At 40.9% G+C, this 20,407-nt stretch overlaps 1 protein-coding gene across 1 annotated transcript in view; it reads left to right on the top strand.

Annotated features, from left to right (window-relative positions):
- The window catches only part of LOC149438053 (uncharacterized), a 159,098-nt gene that overhangs the window by 129,979 nt on the left and 8,712 nt on the right, over window positions 1–20,407 (top strand). The window contains exons 2-3 of the mRNA XM_089660306.1: window positions 19,890–20,117; window positions 20,226–20,367. Coding sequence (XP_089516432.1) covers window positions 19,890–20,117; window positions 20,226–20,367 — 370 coding nt within the window. The remainder of the gene's footprint in view (window positions 1–19,889; window positions 20,118–20,225; window positions 20,368–20,407) is intronic.

The following is a 20,407-nucleotide window of genomic DNA, read 5'->3' as shown; positions in this document are numbered from 1 at the left end:
AGCACCTTACACTTAGTGCAAAGAGAATTCATTTAAAAACCTTTTAGAGTTTGCAATGCAAAAGAATTATTTTTGGTTCAATAAGGAATATTATCTACAGATTAAAGGCGTGGCCATGGGGGCCACATTTGCCCCTAGCTTGGCTAATCTGTTTATGGCTTCCTGGGAGGAAGACCTGATTTATGCTCGTGATTGGCCGGAACTTTTACTATACAAAAGGTATATAGATGACATCCTTCTTTTTTGGAATGGAGATGATCAATCCTTAACGAATTTCTTTAGCACCTTAAATAATAATATCCTGAACATTAATCTAACATATTCCTACAGCAAATCAGAAATGAACATTTTAGACCTTACTACAATGAACATAAATGGTAATGTCACAATGAAATAGTTTTAAAAAAAACAGACTGGAATAGTTATATTCCTATGGATAGTTGCCACCACCCGATGTGGTTACAAAATATTCCCAAGGGCCAGAACACAAGAATTCGTAGAAATTGCACAAATATTGATGATTACAATTCTCAGGCTAAAGTCCTTAAAGACAGATTTGTAGCAAAATGTTACAGTGTAAATACGCTGGATAATACTCTCAAAACTGTGGCTGGTCCTGATAGGGACCAAATGCTGATTGACACAATGAAAACACCAACTTCACGGGTCTGTCCTTTCATAACAACCTATTCCATACAATATAGAGCTATAAGCGGGATTATTAACCACTTCCCTCCCGGACAATAGACGAATGGAAGCTGGGAAAACGTTCTAGATTTCCGGGTGGACGCCATGTGGCGTCCTCCCGAACATGTGCAGTTTACACACTCGCAGAGCCGCGCAGCGGTGCGATCTGTCACCGGCCGTGTACCTCGGACACAGCCGATGACAGATCTGAGTATCGGCCCCCGTTGCCGATACCATGTGACCTTCTGTGACCAATCACAGCAGGTCACATGACAGTTGTATACAATGGATGGCTTCATTCATGCCATCCATTGTATACTAGTGTCTAGCTGTGAATGGTCAGTGATCTACAGTGTTACTATGGTAACATTGTACTACTTTGGACATAATGAAATATGAAAAAAAAATCTTAAATAAAGAAAAAAAAATTAATAAACAATTTAAAAAAAAAAAATGTATTTTTTTTTTTTTCATACTGTCACCAGTCAGTGTCCCTGATCACCGCCATGCCAGTTATATGATGACGCTGTACTGCACTGGTGACAGAATGTAAAAAAAAAATAGTGAAAATAATTTTTTGCATTTTTTTCATTTTCCGAAAAATTATGCCAAAAAAAATACAACTTCAAAAAACTTGCCGTGCCTCTTATGAAATACGTCAGAATGTCTACTCTGCAAAAAGGGGTCATTTGGGGGATATCTGTACTGTCCTGACATTTGGGGGACATCTGTACCTTCCTGACACTTGGGGGATATCTGTACCGTCCTGACATTTGGGGGATATCTGTACCATTCTTACATTTGGGGGATATCTGTACCGTCCTGACATTTGGGGGATATCTGTACCGTCCTGACATTTGGGGAATATCTGTACCGTCCTGACAATTGGGGGGATATCTGTACCGTCCTGACATTTGGGGGATATCTGTACCGTCCTGACATTTGGGGGATATCTGTACCGTTCTGACATTTGGGGGATATCTGTACCGTCCTGACATTTGGGGGATATCTGTACCGTCCTGACATTTGGGGGATATCTGTACCATCCTGACATTTGGGGGATATCTGTACCGTCCTGACATTTGGAGGATATCTGTACCGTCCTGACATTTGGGGGATATCTGTACCGTTCTGACATTTGGGGGATATCTGTACTGTTCTGACATTTGGGGGATATCTGTACTGTCCTGACATTTGGGGGATATCTGTACCGTCCTGACATTTGGGGGATATCTGTACTGTTCTGACATTTGGGGGATAGCTGTACTGTCCTGACATTTGGGGGATATCTGTACCGTCCTGACATTTGGGGCATATCTGTACTGTCCTGACATTTGGGGATATCTGTACCGTCCTGACATTTATGGGATATCTGTACTGTCCTGACATTTGGGGGATATCTGTACCGTCCTGACATTTGGGGGATATCTGTACTGTCCTGACATTTGGGGGATATCTGTACCGTCCTGACATTTGGGGCATATCTGTACTGTGCTGACATTTGGTGATATCTGTACTGTCCTGACATTTGGGGGATATCTGTACCGTCCTGACATTTGGGGCATATCTGTACTGCGCTGACATTTGGGGATATCTGTACTGTTCTGACATTCTTGGACCTCAAGAAATGAGATTGGCTGTCAGTACTTCAGGATCGATCAATATTCAGATCTATCCCATAGTTTGTGAACTCTATAACTTTCCTACAAACTAATACATCCTAATTTGGGTTATTTTCACCAAAGACATGTAGCAGAATACATCTCGGCCTAAATTTATGAAGAACAATTATTCATTTGCAAACTTTTATAACAGAAACAAATAAAAACGTATTTGTTTTTTCAAAATTTTCATTTTTTTTTGTTAATTTAGCAAAAAATAAAAACCTCAGCGATGATTAAATACCACCAAAAGAAAGCTCTAGTTATTTGAAGAAAATTATAACATTTTAGTTTTGGTACAATGTTGTATGACCGCGCAATTGTCATTCAAAGTGTGAGAGCGCTGAAACCTGAAAAATGGCCTGGGCAGGAAGGGGGAAAAGTGCCCGGTATGGAAATGGTTAAGAAAAATTGGGATATCCTGAAAACAGATCCAGTGCTTGCCAACATCTTACCTGGTAAACCAGAAATAATCTTCCGTAAGGCAATGGCCATTAGACACTGGTTGGCACCTAATACTGTGGACCCACCCAAGACGGTTTCATTGTTTGCTAACCTTCCAGGGTGTCATCCCTGTAATAGGTGTGTTATATGTACCTGTAATGGTATAAGGAAATGCAGATTAGATTCCTTCACCTGGAGCAGCACAGGCAGATCAGATAACATGAAGAATTTCATTTCCTGTAACACTAGAAACGTGGTCTATATGCTTACGTGTCCCTGTGATAAGCAATACGTGGGCCGAACAACAGGTTCATGTTCTAAGGTGTCCTGTGCAGTGTGGTGATAGGGCCTCCTATGGAGTTTCATGTTCTAAGGTGTCCTGTGCAGTGTGGTGATAGGGCCTCCTCTGGAGGTTCATGTTCTAAGGTGTCCTGTATAGTGTGGTGATAGCGCCTCCTCTGGAGGTTTATGTTCTAAGGTGTCCTGTGTAGTGTGGTGATAGCGCCTCCTCTGGAGGTTTATGTTCTAAGGTGTCCTGTGTAGTGTGGTGATAGCGCCTCCTCTGGAGGTTCATGTTCTAAGGTGTCCTGTGCAGTGTGGTGATAGTGCCTCCTCTGGAGGTTCATGTTCTAAGGTGTCCTGTGTAGTGTGGTGATAGGGCCTCCTCTGGAGGTTCATGTTCTAAGGTGTCCTGTGTAGTGTGGTGATAGCGCCTCCTCTGGAGGTTCATGTTCTAAGGTGTCCTGTGTAGTGTGGTGATAGGGCCTCCTCTGGAGGTTCATGTTCTAAGGTGTCCTGTGTAGTGTGGTGATAGCGCCTCCTCTGAAGGTTCATGTTCTAAGGTGTCCTGTGCAGTGTGGTGATAGCGCCTCCTCTGGAGGTTCATGTTCTAAGGTGTCCTGTGCAGTGTGGTGATAGGGCCTTCTCTGGAGGTTCATGTTCTAAGGTGTCCTGAGTAGTGTGGTGATAGCACCTCCTCTGGAGGTTCATGTTCTAAGGTGTCCTGTGTAGTGTGGTGATAGCGCCTCCTCTGGAGGTTCATGTTCTAAGGTGTCCTGTGCAATGTGGTGATAGCGCCTCCTCTGGAGGTTCATGTTCTAAGGTGTCCTGTGTAGTGTGGTGATAGCGCCTCCTCCGGAGGTTCATGTTCTCAGGTGACCTGTGTAGAGTGGTGATATTGCCTCCTCTGGAGGTTCATGTTCTAAGGTGTCCTGTGTAGTGTGGTGATAGCGCCTCCTCTGGAGGTTCATGTTCTAAGGTGCCCTGTGTAGTGCGGTGATAGGGCCTCCTCTGAAGGTTCATGTTCTAAGGTGTCCTGTGTAGTGTGGTGATAGCGCCTCCTCTGGAGGTTCATGTTCTAAGGTGTCCTGTGCAGTGTGGTGATAGCGCCTCCTCTGGAGGTTCATGTTCTAAGGCAGTGGTGGGCAACCTTTTTTTTCAACTGAGCCAAATCTCGCCAAAACCACGATTGAAATTTATTTTGAGAGCCACATTTTTAAAACTGAAAATACATAGGATGGTACACTGTTTTTAGTTTCAATAAGTTTTTATTGAGAATATTCTGCATACAAGTATCCACATAGGTCGGGAGGATACAAATAACACAACTAATAAAACAAAAACTTTACAACGATATTATTTATCGATAACGTTAAATTCCGTAAAATTTGCCTTACAATGTAGAGAAAATGACATCCTGACAATGACTGACAAAGTCACAACCACTAATGTGAACATTGTCCTTGCATTTCCTTGGATAGTTTGAGTAAGTCAGGTTTGTATGTTGTTGTTTTTAATTTTAGGCACGATTCCAGGTTCTCATCGATGAGACGATTTCTTGATTTACTCTTGATAAGGTTCATGCTTGAAAATGATTGTTCGCATAAATATGTAGACCCGAACAAGGAAAGAACAGCAAACGCTAGCTTTTTTAGTTGATTATATGAGTCAGGAATACTATTCCAGGTGTTAAAAATCAACATATCTTCCTTCTCCAGGTCTTTCAAAGCAGACCACTTGTTCTGTGAACTAAGTTCACATTTGTTTTTCTCCAATCTTTCTAAATCAGCACAAAGACGTTCTGTTAAATCTAAATTATGATTCGGCACTTATATTGATGGCAAGCTTGCAAAATATTTGGTTTTTATGATTAGTCGTAATTAATATTAATATGTGTAAGTGGTCTTTGACAAATGGTAGTATTTACTATTCTTCAATTATAGCTGAGACCAAAAGATATACAAGTTAAGCTGAAATAGTATATACCAGTTGAAAGTTGAGTAGACTATATTTAGAGATAGTTGGTTAAAAGTATTTGGTAGTTATGTCAAGGTTATTAGAAGTGACTTACTATTACATTACGTATTTTCTGTGTATATTTAGTATACGTCTCTAACACTGATACATATATAGTTTAGTGATTATACATTGATATGTTCTTAAGCTATACTATCTTTTAAATATATAGCTAAGGGTTACATCATTGGTACATCAGCATACATATGTTCCTGTCCATCAAACATCATATGTATAGCATCTTTCCCTTTTATGAAATGGCTTTGCTAAGCAGTAATACTTTCCATAGAAGGTATTAAGATCGCTAACTATGACGTACATTTGCCTCTTAAAAGTGCATGAGACACAGACACAGGGACACATACACACTCTCTCTCATACACACAAGCAACATGACTCTTGCAAACACACGTCTGAGAAGCTGCAACAGGTGCATACTGAGATCACTTCCAGCTACAATTTAGTCACATCCGGTTTCTCCTTCTACACAAAGTCATTGGAAGGACAGCATGGAGCATGGAGCACATGGCAAAGACAGAACAGCCATGACAGATAATGGTGACTTTTTCTTTGAACTTTCGCATGTCAGTTTTACAGTAATTGTATCTAGATGGAACTGTTCATAATACGCTTTACATTGTTTATTGGACACCATTGTGTGATAGAATAAAATCACACTTCATTTTTTATTACAATGGCTCTTTCATTCATAATCGCCTCAAGACACTAGAAGCAGTATTATATGTGTCTAAAAATCCAACATTTTGGTGAGCCAGCCACCGCCGAACGTTTTTTCTACGGTTTTTCCCATACCTTGTTAAGGGGGAAAAACGCACGATTCTGTGATTGTCAAGTTTTGGGAAAAACACGGTGAAAAGTACCTAGCAGAACAGGCGATTAAACAGACTTAGACGAGAAGTCCAGTGATTGAGCCGGGTCAAACGAGAAAATCTTCTGATTACGGTGAGTAACAATTATGGAATTTATTGATGACTTAGTAAATGAAAGCAAGTTAGAATTTAAGGATGTTTCTTTATATCCTGAAGACAGTCAGCTATGGCACTATATGTATAACGAATGTTTACAGGCCAATATTCAGATAGATAAATCTAGATTTACTGTGCACAGACAGCGTAAGAAGATATCTAACATCTTAAATTTAGTAAGAATATTCAACAAAATGATTTTGAATGTTGATTTACCTGTTAAAAAAGCTTGTACATTAAAACAGATAGAATGTAGCACTGTACAGCATGAAAATTTGTCTCAAGATGCTCCTAGTTGCCCAAACTGTGACATTTTCTGTAATTACATAGAAAATCTTGAGAAACAAATTGACTCAAAGACAAATCTTTTGTTAAGACTGCAGAATGACAGTAAACAGGTTGCCATGATAAACACAGATGACAAACAGAGTGATTCAAAATCAGAGCCACGTCTGTCCGATTTCTCTGAAAGTTCGGATATTGACTCTGATGACGAAACACAAATTAAACATAAAGAATTGTTATGTAAAACTGCAAAACTTAAGTTGCAAATACATAATCAATTAATGAAAGTTTTAAAAGACATTCCTGCTTATGATCCAGATAAAGATATCTATAGCAACATGGAAATATATGAAATGCATGTCAAATGCCATCAGATTTCAAATCATGACATAAATTATTTGTTTCCGATGTGGCTCCCAATTAAATTTATGTCTCGAATTAAAAATTCTGTTGTTAACGATAAAGATCAGAAAAAACATAATGACGCGACAGACAGACTGCGACAATTGCTGTTATGTTCAACAGGTGAAGACGTACCTTCTGTAGAAATGCTAGACTTACTTCAGACTACTGCTGACGAAGACCCTTTTGAATTTAAAAGCAAGTTTTCCAAAGCATATAAAATTATATTTGGAGTAGAAAATGAGGAAGACTCAGCTATGATCAAAGCTTTTGTAAAGAAATTCACGTATTTAGATCCAGTAACCATTGTCATAGCAGAGGAAAAACAAAATTTAAATGACATAGTAAGTTTCATTGACAAAATTCGAAGAAAATTGCAAAATAGCAATATCACTTATGAGGTAGCTGCGCTTCAAAGTGACAAAAATAGTCAGATTACAGTTATGCCAGGAACTACAGGTCCCAGTAAGAATGACAACGACAGATGCAAGCAACTGAACCATAATGAGGATACCACATGCTTTCACTGTCATAAACAAGGTCATATCAGACGCCATTGTTGGAAGTTTAAACTGAACTCACAAATAAAGAAACTGGTAATAAAAAGTGAAAAAGCAGCTTTTGTACAACCTGCTGTGTTGTGTAATGATAAAAGTTTAACTGAATTGCCTTATGCCTCATCAGTTAAACAAATTCACACTTTGACTAGAAACAACTGTTCTGACAACATGGTGAGAAGGGTTGTCACAGACACAAATGGTTTATTACCAGTTCCAAAAATAGAATCACGTCCACATTCATCCCCGATATCGTTAGAATTTGTCGCTCCAATTGTATTGGATGACAATGGAAGGCCTTTTATAGACGGATTACTAAATGGTAAAAAGATCAAATTCCTAATTGACAGCGGATCTGAGATTAATCTGACCAGAGAAAATGTACCTGTGAAACCACATTCACCCATGTGTAAAATAAAAGGTTTTAATAATACAGGTCATTCCACTGCTAGACAGGTGCCTAATGTAACATTTGAAATACCTGGGCTAGTGAAAACTAACATTGATATTTGGTATAGTAATGCCACCGAGAATATTCTTGGCATTGATTTTATCAATAAGCAAAAGTGGATTATTGATATTATGACGAAAGTTATTTGGAGGAACCCTTCTAGGCCCAAATCAATGTTAATGGATCCTTCTATATACAGTGATGTTGGTTTCAACTCTAAAATGTCTACAGCACAAAAATTGCCTGATATTGATGGTAATTATGCTTTACAAGAATTGGTACAACGTTTTCCAAGTTTGTGGTCAAAATTTAAAAATGACATAGGAACATTGAAAGATACAGAATTGAATATTGAGGGAAAAGATCCTATACCCCTAAATCAGTATGAGTTACCACAAGAATCAATAGGACCACTTTCTGCCATTATTCAAGAGTTTGTACAACTTGGCATTTTAAAGAAAACACAATCAGTGGTAAATAACTGTATTTGGCCTATCAAAAATGCTGACAATTCATATTCTTTGTCAGTTGATTTCAGGACACTGAATAAACATATTACAAATAACAAAGCAGTTGTTCCGGATCATTCTAATATCAAGTTACATTTAAAGGCCGAATCCAAAGTGTTTTCTGTTTTGGAAATCGATAACAGTCATTTTTCGATCCCCTTAGCTAAAAGTTGTCAATACAAGTTAGCTTTTAAGTTTCAGAAAGAGACCTATGCATTCACTCGATTAGTAGCTGGTTTAGACATCAGTGATGGTATAGTCCATGAGTCCATAGAAAAAGTTCTATCACAATTTTCAAGGCCAGAATACATTTTTCAGCATGTAAATACAATTATGCTAAGTACGCAGAATGTTAACGAACATATTACTCTTTTGTCTGAGCTATTTATGTTGTTACAGGATGCAGGTCTTAAATTAAACCCGGAAAGAGTTCAGCTGATGAAAAGTCAGGTGAAATGCTTTCACATGCAGATTAGTCAAGGAAAGAGACAATTATTGCAGGAAACAGTCAGAGTTATCACTGCCATTCCAGTTCCTACAACACATAAAGCATTGCAACAATTTTTGAAAAACGTAAATCATTGCAAAGAGTTTATACATGGTTTCGCAGAGAAAGTTAAGCCATTATATTATCTTTTGAAGAGTAAAAATAACTTAGTTGACCAATGGGGTCCAAATGAGAATAATGCTTTAAAAGTGTTGAAAAAGGATTTGCAGAATGCGCCAGCATTAGGTACTATTGAGGTTTGTTCCAATGCTCCTTTGTTGTGAAAACTCATGTATCTGAGAATGCTATTTCAGTAACTTTGTCTCAATTAAAAGAAGGTGATGAAAGACTAATTAGTTACTTCTCCAGAAATTTATCACTATTGGAAAGAACTTTGACGTCAGAGGCACAACAACTGTTGAGTTTCTTTTATGCAATCAAAGCTTCACAAAGCACAGTAAAGTCACATAGTATCATATTACAGTCTCCTGACAGTTCACTAAGAAGAATTCTTGAGGAAGATACATTCAGAGAATGCCGTGAAAAGTATCCTCAGTGGATAAGAGCACTGTTAGCCAAACACATTGTGATAGATACAGCTGTATCAGACAAGTCTCTACCTCACATTCACAGCAACACATGTATTATTGAAGAACACTCTAACACTAGAGTAATGACATCAGCACAGAAAACAGTTACGCATATTTCTAAAGTTATAGGGATGAGAACAAAGGCATAAACCTTTGTCATCTCTGGGGTGATACAAAACCTTTCTTTGTTTAATAAAACAGGGTTTTGCGGTCATGACCTATGATGAAATATTGCGTCCTGTCATACCTAAATATCACACTACTTTTGTATTCTAGTTTAGGTAATTTCAGACAGGATTAGGACAGTATTTTGATTGATATATAGAAGTTTTCTGTAAAAGGAAATAGGAAGTAATGATACTTCACAATATGTGTTTCAAACTCATACACTGATTGTTCCATAATCTTCCATAATCTTTCATATTTGTTGAAATAGGTGCAAGACTAATGCAATGTTTGTGCCAAAGTAATGATACTGCATTTCTTTACAGAAATGACATCTAAAATCAAATATGAAGCGTAACAATCTCCTACAAGCCAACTTTAAGGAATTTGGACGTTAAAGAAGATTGAACAAGAACTCAATACTTCACACTTGTGACTGATTTATCGCGTTCAACAAAAATGTTTCTACTTTACAGAACTTAAAGAAGATATTATATAGACATTGCATGAAGAAAAGATTCATCAAGAGGAAATCTATTTATTAATGATAAAATAATTTATTATTGATAATATTGTTATAGGTCACATATACATTTTAATGATCCTTTTATTCCGATACTTACATCCATATTGGGATAATATTATTATTATTAATTTTTTATTTTTTACATATTCATATACGGAATATTTTTTGGTTAAAACATCATAGAGTTATTCCAGTTATTAGAATATCTTTTGTTAAAAGATTCAAGAAATATATTACTCTTATAGGAGTAATAGAAACTTATGACACATTTTAGAATGGAAAGTATATTTCCGGAGAGTTAAAATATTATACAAATATGGAAATATAATACATTAATTATTATTACATCATTTAATTATTTTTATTATTTTTATTATTATTATTATTATTACTATATTATCATATATCAATTAACATTATGATTAAGAATTTTTAGGAAGAGAAACTGAAAGATTAGGTATAGAGTTTTGAAGGAAAGTTATTTTTGATTGGTCCAGTTATGAAGAATATATACGATCATTTGGTATAAGACGGTGTGTATGGGACATGAATGAAGTGTGCATTGATTTGGCATTAATTTTAGACTAATCATAATAAGGGGGAAATGTTAAATCTAAATTATGATTCGGCACTTATATTGATGGCAAGCTTGCAAAATATTTGGTTTTTATGATTAGTCATAATTAATATTAATATATGTAAGTGGTCTGTGACAAATGGTAGTATTTACTATTCTTCAATTATAGCTGAGACCAAAAGATATACAAGTTAAGCTGAAATAGGATATACCAGTTGAAGGTTGAGTATATTATATTTAGGCATAAAAGTATTTGGTAGTTATGTCAAGGTTATTAGAAGTGACTTACTATTACATTACGTATTTTCTGTGTATATTTAGTATACGTTTCTAACATTGATACATTTACGTCATTAGCTTATAATATTGGTACATCAGCATACATATGTTCCTGTCCATCAAACATCATATGTTTAGCATCTTTACCTTATATGAAATGGCTTTGCTAAGCAGTAATACTTTCCATAGAAGGTATTCAGATCACTAAGTATGACGTACATTTGCCTCTTAAAAGTGCATGAGACACAGAGACACTGGGACACACACTCACGCTCACACACACTCTCTCTGATACACACAAGCTACATGATTCCTGCATACACACGTCTGAGAAGCTGCAACAGGTGCATACTGAGATCACTTCCAGCTACAATTTAGTCACATCCGTCTTCTCTCTCGGACTTTGAGTTGGACAAGGACATGAGAATCGCACATGGCAAGAACAGCCATGACAGATAATGGTGACTTTTCTTTGAACTTTCGTTTGTCAGTTTTACAGTAGTTGTATCTACATGGAACTGTTCATAATACGCTTTACATTGTTTATTTGACACCATTGTGTGATAGAATAAAATCACACTTCATTTTTTATTACAATGGCTCTTTCATTCATAATCGCCTCAAGACACTAGAAGAAGTATTATATGTGTCTAAAAATCCAACAGTCCATCAGCTTCATCGTAGGACAAGGAAGACATCAGAGGTCCATCAGCTTTATTGGATGACAGAGGAGTCATCAGAGGTTGTCACGGATCCCACCCACATGCACACGGCCACAGCGACTAGCTAACCGAGGCGTGCATGTCTGGCCATGACTTGGTGTAAAGAGGGAATGAGGGGGACTTATGTTGTCACAGCCCGCACTACCTCTCCTCTCATATTAGGACCCATGCAGTTTATGTTGTCTATATGGAGGAGGTGTAGGGTTACATTCATCCTAGGCTCTAAGTGTTCCCCCTTGACCAACATCATTTTTAATCCAAGTCTCCCAGATAGTCTGGCCATTGGTCGAGTCCATCCTTGGGCTGAGGCTTATCTATTCCAATTGTGACATTTGGTCAATCCCGTAATTCACAACCTTAAATCCTTCCCCGACATTCAAAAAGCTGCTCGTATTCCACCCCATCAGTATTTTATCTACAGATACAACACATTTTTGCCTCCAAAGCCTCTTCTCTGACTCTTGAACAACCTACCCCTTTAGAGCATATCTGCATCCAAGGCCCACACCACCGGGACATCATTTCCGCTACGTATACATTGCTTGTAGATGTCGCCCTTTTTCTATTGGTTCTCCCCTTTATATGTGTAAATGGTCCCGTTTCCTTCAATGTGATATTGGGTTGGATCAATGGAGTAGGATTTGGGAGGCCTCTTCTAAATCTTCTATGTGTGTAATGTATACAGAAAATCCTTCTAAGACCCCCATGTTTTGGTATCGGACCCCTGAGGTTCTCCATGATCGTAACCTGAATGTTTCTTCTGTTTGCTGGTGTTGTGGGATGGAAACTGACACTCTTTTCCACATTTTTTGGGATTGCCGGTCCATTGCGCCCTTTTGGGGGAGGTCCTTACCCCATTGTGGTGACTTCTGCGGGCTCCTGTCCCTTTTGAGCACATTTACTTTCTTTTGGGTCTACCTTTTCGGGTCTCTCTAAATGTGCAAGGAAACTTTCCACCTACATTCTGAGGGCAGCAAGGAGAACCATTCCCATGCATTGGCTGTCTTCTATGTCCCCCATGTTACCGGCACTGATGAAGGTCAGAGCAGAAATGAGAAAGTTGGAGTACCTACCTGCTTTACACCCTGCTACTGTCCCTGTGCTGGAGGCAGTTCAGGACCCACGGGACACCTATGACACCGATCTGTCTGCTTCGATCGTTTGTGATTGATGGCCATGTCACTGTTTTGTATTGACATTGTATGTTCTTATGTACCGCTCATCGATGAGCTGCTTTATCAGCCTTCTCTCCCTCTCTGCTTTTATTTTACATTTACCTTTGTGACTGCTTGTTGTAATGTGTGACATAGAGATGGAAATAGGTGCTAATAGGCTGCAGGAGATCCGCTGAGACATAGAGAGGGAAATGGGTGCTAATAGGCTGCAGGAGATCCGCTGAGACATAGAGAGGGAAATGGGAGCTAATAGGCTGCAGGAGATCTGCTGAGACATAGAGAGGGAAATGGGTGCTAATAGGCTGCAGGAGATCTGCTGAGACAATGAAATGTGTATGAAATGGATGGATGTGCAGACACTCCAGGAGATGATGTCATTATGAGTGGATTGATATATATTTTTGCATTGTCCCCCCCAGAAGGATCAGGTTTGGCGGGATCGCTCTCATTAGCTATACATTTGTATTTTGTGTTCTGTGTTTGTAAGACTTTTCTATATGTAATAAGAGATGTTTGTTGAACAGTTGGTTACATAAGAGTTACATTTATTTCTTCTTCCTTTATTCAGTAATGTTTCATCTCCCGTAGTATCCCTGTAAGGTACATATTATACAGGAAGGGGGATAATGGGATGGATCTCGGGGCTGCAGTTCCTCTGATCTCCACAAGGTGGGGATCTCACCTATAATCACACAGGAAGTCTATATGGAATGCAGACAGGAAGTGATGTCAGGGACAGACAGGAAGTGATGTCAGGCACGGACAGGAAGCATATCGGAGACGTTGCTGGACGTGACAGCAGAGGAGGTAATAAGATGTTTTTTTCCTATTTAACCCCCGTCACGGCCGTCCTCTTCCTCCACAGTCACGTCGGTCCTCTTCCTCCACAGTCACGTCGGTCCTCTTCCTCCACAGTCACGTCGGTCCTCTTCCTCCACAGTCACGTCGGTCCTCTTCCTCCACAGTCACGTCGGTCCTCCTCCTCCACAGTCACGGCCATCCTCTTCCACCACAGTCACGTCCGTCCTCTTCCACCACAGTCACGTCCGTCCTCTTCCACCACAGTCACATCCGTCCTCTTCCTCCACAGTCACGTCCGTCCTCTTCCTCCACAGTCACGTCCGTCCTCTTCCTCCACAGTCACGTCCGTCCTCTTCCTCCACAGTCACGTCCGTCCTTTTCCTCCACCGTCACGTTCGTCCTCTTCCTCCACAGTCACGCCCGTCCTCTTCCTCCACAGTCACGCCCGTCCTCTTCCTCCACAGTCACGCCCGTCCTCTTCCTCCACAGTCACGTCCGTCCTCTTCCTCCACAGTCACGTCCGTCCTCTTCCTCCACAGTCACGTCCGTCCTCTTCCTCCACAGTCACGTCCGTCCTCTTCCTCCACAGTCACGTCCGTCCTCTTCCTCCACAGTCACGTCCGTCCTCTTCCTCCATAGTCATGTCCGTCCTCTTCCTCCATAGTCACTGTGACATCTTTTATCTCCAGCAGATGATGATACACACATATATAGTGTGGGAACCCAGATGAACCCCTTCAGGGGCAGAACATTCCCCCACTTCCGGGGCCGGAACATTCTCCTCATTGTGGAGATAAATTCTAGTAATATGGTCCTCTAAACAAACAGCACTGACAATAAATAGACAAGACAAGGACCATCCTGACCATACATGGCCTACAAAGGGCAATGATGACACTACACAGGCAGCCAATGGGCAATCATTACACTATGCAGCCAACACAATGATGGAGTGCCGGGGTCAGGAGTATGGAGCATAGAGCCCCTTACATTGCTGCTCAGGAGGAAGGAAACATTCCTTTGTAACAGAAAATGTATATAAATCTGAGGCTCTTTAGGAATGTCGAGGGGTTAAAGAATGAAAGGGGCTTTGGTGTCTCCAGACCAATCAGGTTTTATCCCGGACAGATTTATCAGTGACAACATTCTCCTTACATTACACATTAGTCAGGACCATTTGCACTCCAGAGAAGTTTTGTTACTGAGTTTGGACACTAATAAGGCCTTCGATGGTGTCCTTTGGCCTTGTTTTCCTGGGTGCAGAGAATGGGTGTCAGTGATGAGTGTTTATCTGGTATACTCGCCCTCTATGACTCTCCCATAACAAGGATCAGACTTCCCGGCTGTAACTCTGACTTTGTTACATTGGGTAGAGGTACCCGTCATGGTTGTCCTCTGTCATCCCTATTGTTTGCACTGGTGTTGGGACCTTTGGTGATTGCAATCAGATCACATTCAGACATCTCTGGTTACCCTTTATTGGTTTCACCTTTCAGAATCTGTATGTATGCTGATGATGTAATGCTTTTCCTCACCATCCCGTTAGTATCATTGCCTAATCTATGCCGGTATTGAACGACTTTGCTGTAGTGTCAGGTCTGTTCATGTCACTAAATCAGTGGTTATGCCATCAATGTTCCTGATTCCCTGAGTGCCTCTCTCCGTAGCTCTTTTCCATTTCGTTGGGCCACGGATCGGATTTCCTATTTAGGTATCAACCTCACTGCCAGATACTCAGATATGTTTGCTGCTAATTACCCCCCATGTGTGTGGCCCCTCTCTACTCTACTGAAGGTTTGCCATGGGTACCCCATCTCCTTCCTGGGTAGAGTCACGGCAGTCACAATGAATATTCTGCCTAAACTACTTTATTTACATCACTTCCAGTCTCCGTCTCGGAAATGTTTCTGGATCGCTTTCAGCGGCTGATTAACAATTTATTTGGTGTAATAAACGTCCACGTTTTACCTCATCGGTTTTGTACCGGTCACAACGGACGGGGGGCCTCGGTCTTCCCAATTTTTGGCTCTATTACCTTTCAGCGTGTTTTGCACAATTATCACAATGGGCGACTGTTAACTCCCAGATCCCGTGGGTTAGATTTGAATCTCAATCTATACGCCCATTTTATTTACCGGGTATTTTATGGTCCAAAATCCTCCCTCGATCGGTAACTTTTTATAACTCTGTTGTGGCCATTCATTGACACTTTGGTCTCGATGGAAACTTAAATGAAATCTGGTCTCTTCTGTTTCCCCGGGTGTATCGTTTTTTGGTGACCCTAACTTTAGTACGGCATTTTCTTCTCCTCAGGCGTTTCGTTGGTGGTACGATAGATCCTTTATTAGGTTGTCTGACTGTCAAAGTGGAGGATCTTATATTCCCTTTGATATGATGTGCGGACTTTCTGATGTTCCGCTTCGTGAATATCATCGTTATCGACAGATTAAACATTTTTTTTAACTCACATTTTGGCCTTACACCTTCATCTCCGATTTCTGAACGTATCAGCCGTGACTCTCCCAGGGGCAAAGGTCTTATCTCTGATCTGTATCACCAATTCCTGGTCAGTCTCTCTCCCTCACCTCCTTTATAGAGACAAAAATGGGAGGAGGATAGTGGTATCACCTTTTCGGATGAGGATTGGGATTCCATGGTGGATAACATATGTAAGAGCTCTCAATCTGTTTCTGTCCGTGAGACGGCCCTCAAGGTATTAACCAGATGGTATTATACCCCGTCAAGGCTACACGTTTTGTACCCACAAACGTCCCCGTTATGTTTCCGGGGCTGCGGCCTCACCGGTACTTTGGTACACACGTTGTGGGCTTGCCCAACTTTATCCTTGGTGTGGTGCAGGATATCTGAGTTGGTGACTTCACTGGTGGGTGTTCCGGTACGTCTGACTATACAGTCTTCCTATTGGGAGCTCGTATCCCGGGGGTTCCTGATAATGTTATGACATTGATACATACTATTTGTATTTCTACTTTGTGGGCTATCGCCCTGCATTGGGAATCTATCACGGTACCATTGGCCTCTGTTTTACATAGAGTAGATGCTGTGATGCTCATGGAGAGAATTCATTATAACTTACTGGACAAGATGCACTTGTCTGATAGAAAATGGGAATCATGGAAGGTTCAGAGACATTTACTACATGAATAGTGGCATTCCATGTGAAGGTTGATTGACGTGTCCTGTTCACACATATATCATTCAGTCTACTTTTCCTTTATATTTCTCATGTACTTAGGATCTATTCTCCTTTCCTTTCTCTTCTTTTTTACCCTTTCTATATGATGTGCCTTTCTGAATTGTACGATTCAAGTGTGCCTTGTTAATACTGTACACATTGTTTGACGCTGTACTGTTATTTTCAGTCCACTCTTTGAAAAATAAAATCGTTTGTAAACAAAAAAATGAAAGGGGCTTTATAGCAACTTAAATGTGTAATATGTGTAACATTGCGCTGTTTATCTCCTCCTCCCCTCCCCCGCCTGTCTCCAGCACCGCACCGGGACTAGCAGGGAGGGGAGAGACCTTGCAGTGTAATGAGAACCGATTGGCTGATCCTCAGGAAAGGGGAGTGTCCGGCTTATCCTTTCTCCCTTTCACTCCGAGCTGTTTTTGCATTTTTTGCACATTTAAAAAATAATTTTAGCCCTAAAGATGACACAAAACCCCCAAAATATTGATTTTCTGAAAGTAGAGACTTTAGAGAAAATAGCGGCAGTTCTATTTTTTTATGTCACAAAATATCACAAAGTCTAGGAAATGCCAAATTTCAGCAAGAAAAACACCCAAGTTAATTTCAGGGCACAAAAAAGCAATAAATGACCCATTTATGTGTAAAAATATAAAAGCCGAGGTTGCAGCGAGTAAATAGATATCCAACATGTCAAACCTTAAGTTGTGTGTGCTGAAATGGTGACAACCTTTAGTCCCCGGTATTATCTATAGGTGACACATTTATAGCCCCTTCTAGGTCATCAGTATAGAGTACGGAGGAGGTCTGCTCCTAGAATTATCCTCTCATTCTGGTGTGACCGGCGATATGTAACGTGTATCACAATCAATGTTATCACGTGTAGGCGCTCCAGCGTGTGCTCTTATGTTTGGGTGTGCATATATGTGGGGGTGGGGAGCCTCAACATTTTTTAAGGGGAGGAGTTATGTACTTGGGTGTAACTTTAATTGTTTACAATAAAAAAAAAAACATTTTTACTTAAGGGGACAAAGTCCTCTATGAGATGATTTTTGATGAGAGGTTCTCTTTATTGAGACATCCAGGGTCTAAAAGACCCCCAATGTCTCCCCTGTACTCCATTGGATGTAATGTAGTGCACATCGCACCGCATTACATTCTTTGCCGGCCTCGATGGTCGGGAAATCTGTCATAACATCACTTCTGGGTCAGGAAAAGAAGGGAGTGAACTTGTCTGCTCTCCTCCGCCCCCTCTACCCTCCGTCATCACTGACCCGGGCCCACAGATGGGCAAGCAGAGCCGGGGAAGCATAGTAGGTACAGGAGAGGTTCACACACACAGGGTGGCAGAGGCTGGCATCTGAAAGGAGAGCCCTGCGGCTTGCCCTCAGCAGGGATAAAGATTAAACACAATACTTGCCCGGCCCCCAGAACTACATGTCCCGGGCGTCGGGTGATGTAAAGTGACCATCCCTGCATGATGAGCCGACATTGACCTCACAGCACGGCCTCAGAGCAAACTAGTCATAGGAAGGATCAGATTTATCATTCCTTGTCTGCAGATCTAATACTCATCAAAACCAGTTCAGAGACCAAACAAACCCAACAGAGAAAAGGGGCCCCGGACCTCAAAATTTTAGTAAACACTAAACAGTCCAAACAAAATGTCTTCCCATGGGGGGAGTAGTTCTTCAATGTCCAGCAACCCTCCTATTCCCCCCTCACATCCACATCCTATTATTGTGTGACCAATACCATCCAAATCATTCTTACTTTCATTTCCCAAAGTTATCCGTCTACAAGGAGACCTGTATAGATCACATGATGGCACCAATGAGGATGGAGGAGGACCGGAGTCACATGACTGAGAAGATACTAAACCTCACCCTGGAGATCATCTACCTGCTGACCGGAGAGGTGAGGAGGATTCTGGGAGGTCACATGACATCACTCTCATCTCTATAATACACGGACCTGACCGGAGAGGTGAGGAGGATTCTGGGAGGTCACATGACATCACTCTCATCTCTATAATACACGGACCTGACCAGAGAGGTGAGGAGGATTCTGGGAGGTCACATGACATCACTCTCATCTCTATTAATAAAACACAGACCTGACCGGAGAGGTGAGGAGGATTCTGGGAGGTCACATGACATCACTTATATTTCTATTAATAAAACACAGACCTGACCGGAGAGGTGAGGAGGATTCTGGGAGGTCACATGACCACTCTCATCTCTATTAATAAAACACAGACCTGACCGGAGAGGTGAGGAGGATTCTGGGAGGTCACATGACATCACTCTTGTCTATTCTGGTCAATAGACCATTTTATTTTTGCACACATTTAGATGATGTCAGGTGGTTGATATTGTTTTATTTGTCTCCTGATCTGTAGGATTATGTTGTAAAGAAGAAGTCTAGTGGGGAGCCAATCTCAGGAGGATGGAGCAGAACCCAGAGCCTCACCATGGTGCCTCCATCTCATTCTCTGATACCTGAGAGGGAGAAAGAGCAGAAGATTCTGGAACTGACCACCATAATGGTCCATCAGCTGACAGGAGAGGTGAGCGGTGCCGGGAATTCTGGGACATTCTCCAGTAACAGACAAGGGATGTGTCTGGATGGTGACTGTATCATTGTGTGTGTCAGGTTCCTATAAGGTGTCAGGGTGTCACTGTCTATTTCTCCATGGAGGAGTGGGAGTATTTAGAAGGACACAAGGATCTCTACAAGGACGTCATGATGGACAATCAGCCGCCCCTCACATCACCGGGTAAGAGGAGACTTTATTGTAAAGGAGAGAGCAGTACGGAGGATCCACCTAGATCCCCCATCATCTGATAAACACATAGAAACAATGGATTCAGTCAGTGTGTGTGTTTCCTACAGATGGATCCAGTCATGGGAACCCACCAGAGAGATGTCCCCGTCCTCTGTATTCCCGGGATTCCACACAGGAAGGTCACACCATCCCTCACCATCATCAGGTAGATGAGGAACAATCACTGATAGTATCATTAGGATCTGTACATTATCTGCATTGTTACCATTGATGGCATTTTTATTATATATTCAGAGTGGAAACCTGAGAGATCCTAAAGTTGAAGTTAAAGAAGAGATAAAAGAGGAGGAGGATGAGGATGGGGTGATGGAGGAGTCAGAGCTTCTAAAAGAACACAAAGATCTATACCAGGACACCATGGTGGAGTCATCCAGCTACAGGAACCCACCAGAGAGATGTCGCCGTCCTCTGTATTCCCGGGATTCCACACAGGAAGGTCACACCATCCCTCCCCATTGCAAGGTTGGTGGGATGGAGCATCTAGAACATGGATTCATAGAGACAATGTGTGGATATTTTATGTGACCTTATATTTTACAGATGATATTTTCTCTCATTTCCTTGATTTAGAGTGGAGATCCAATCGATATAGAATTTGAGGTGAAAGCAGAAGAAGAAGAGGCGTATGTGAGGGATGATCAGCAGTCTATGGAGGAGGATGGAATAACGGGGACATTTATAGAGGAGGACACTCCTACAGAGATCAGCACAGGTGGGTCATGAACACTAAATCCATTCCTCCACCCATACTG

The sequence above is a fragment of the Staurois parvus genome, unplaced genomic scaffold (genome assembly GCF_062004578.1).
Source record: "Staurois parvus isolate SC_StPar_1 unplaced genomic scaffold, SC_StPar_1.0 ptg001222l, whole genome shotgun sequence".
Taxonomy (NCBI): domain Eukaryota; kingdom Metazoa; phylum Chordata; class Amphibia; order Anura; family Ranidae; genus Staurois; species Staurois parvus.
Note: the sequence above shows the minus strand (reverse complement) of the source record. Positions and strands in the feature narration are given on the sequence as shown.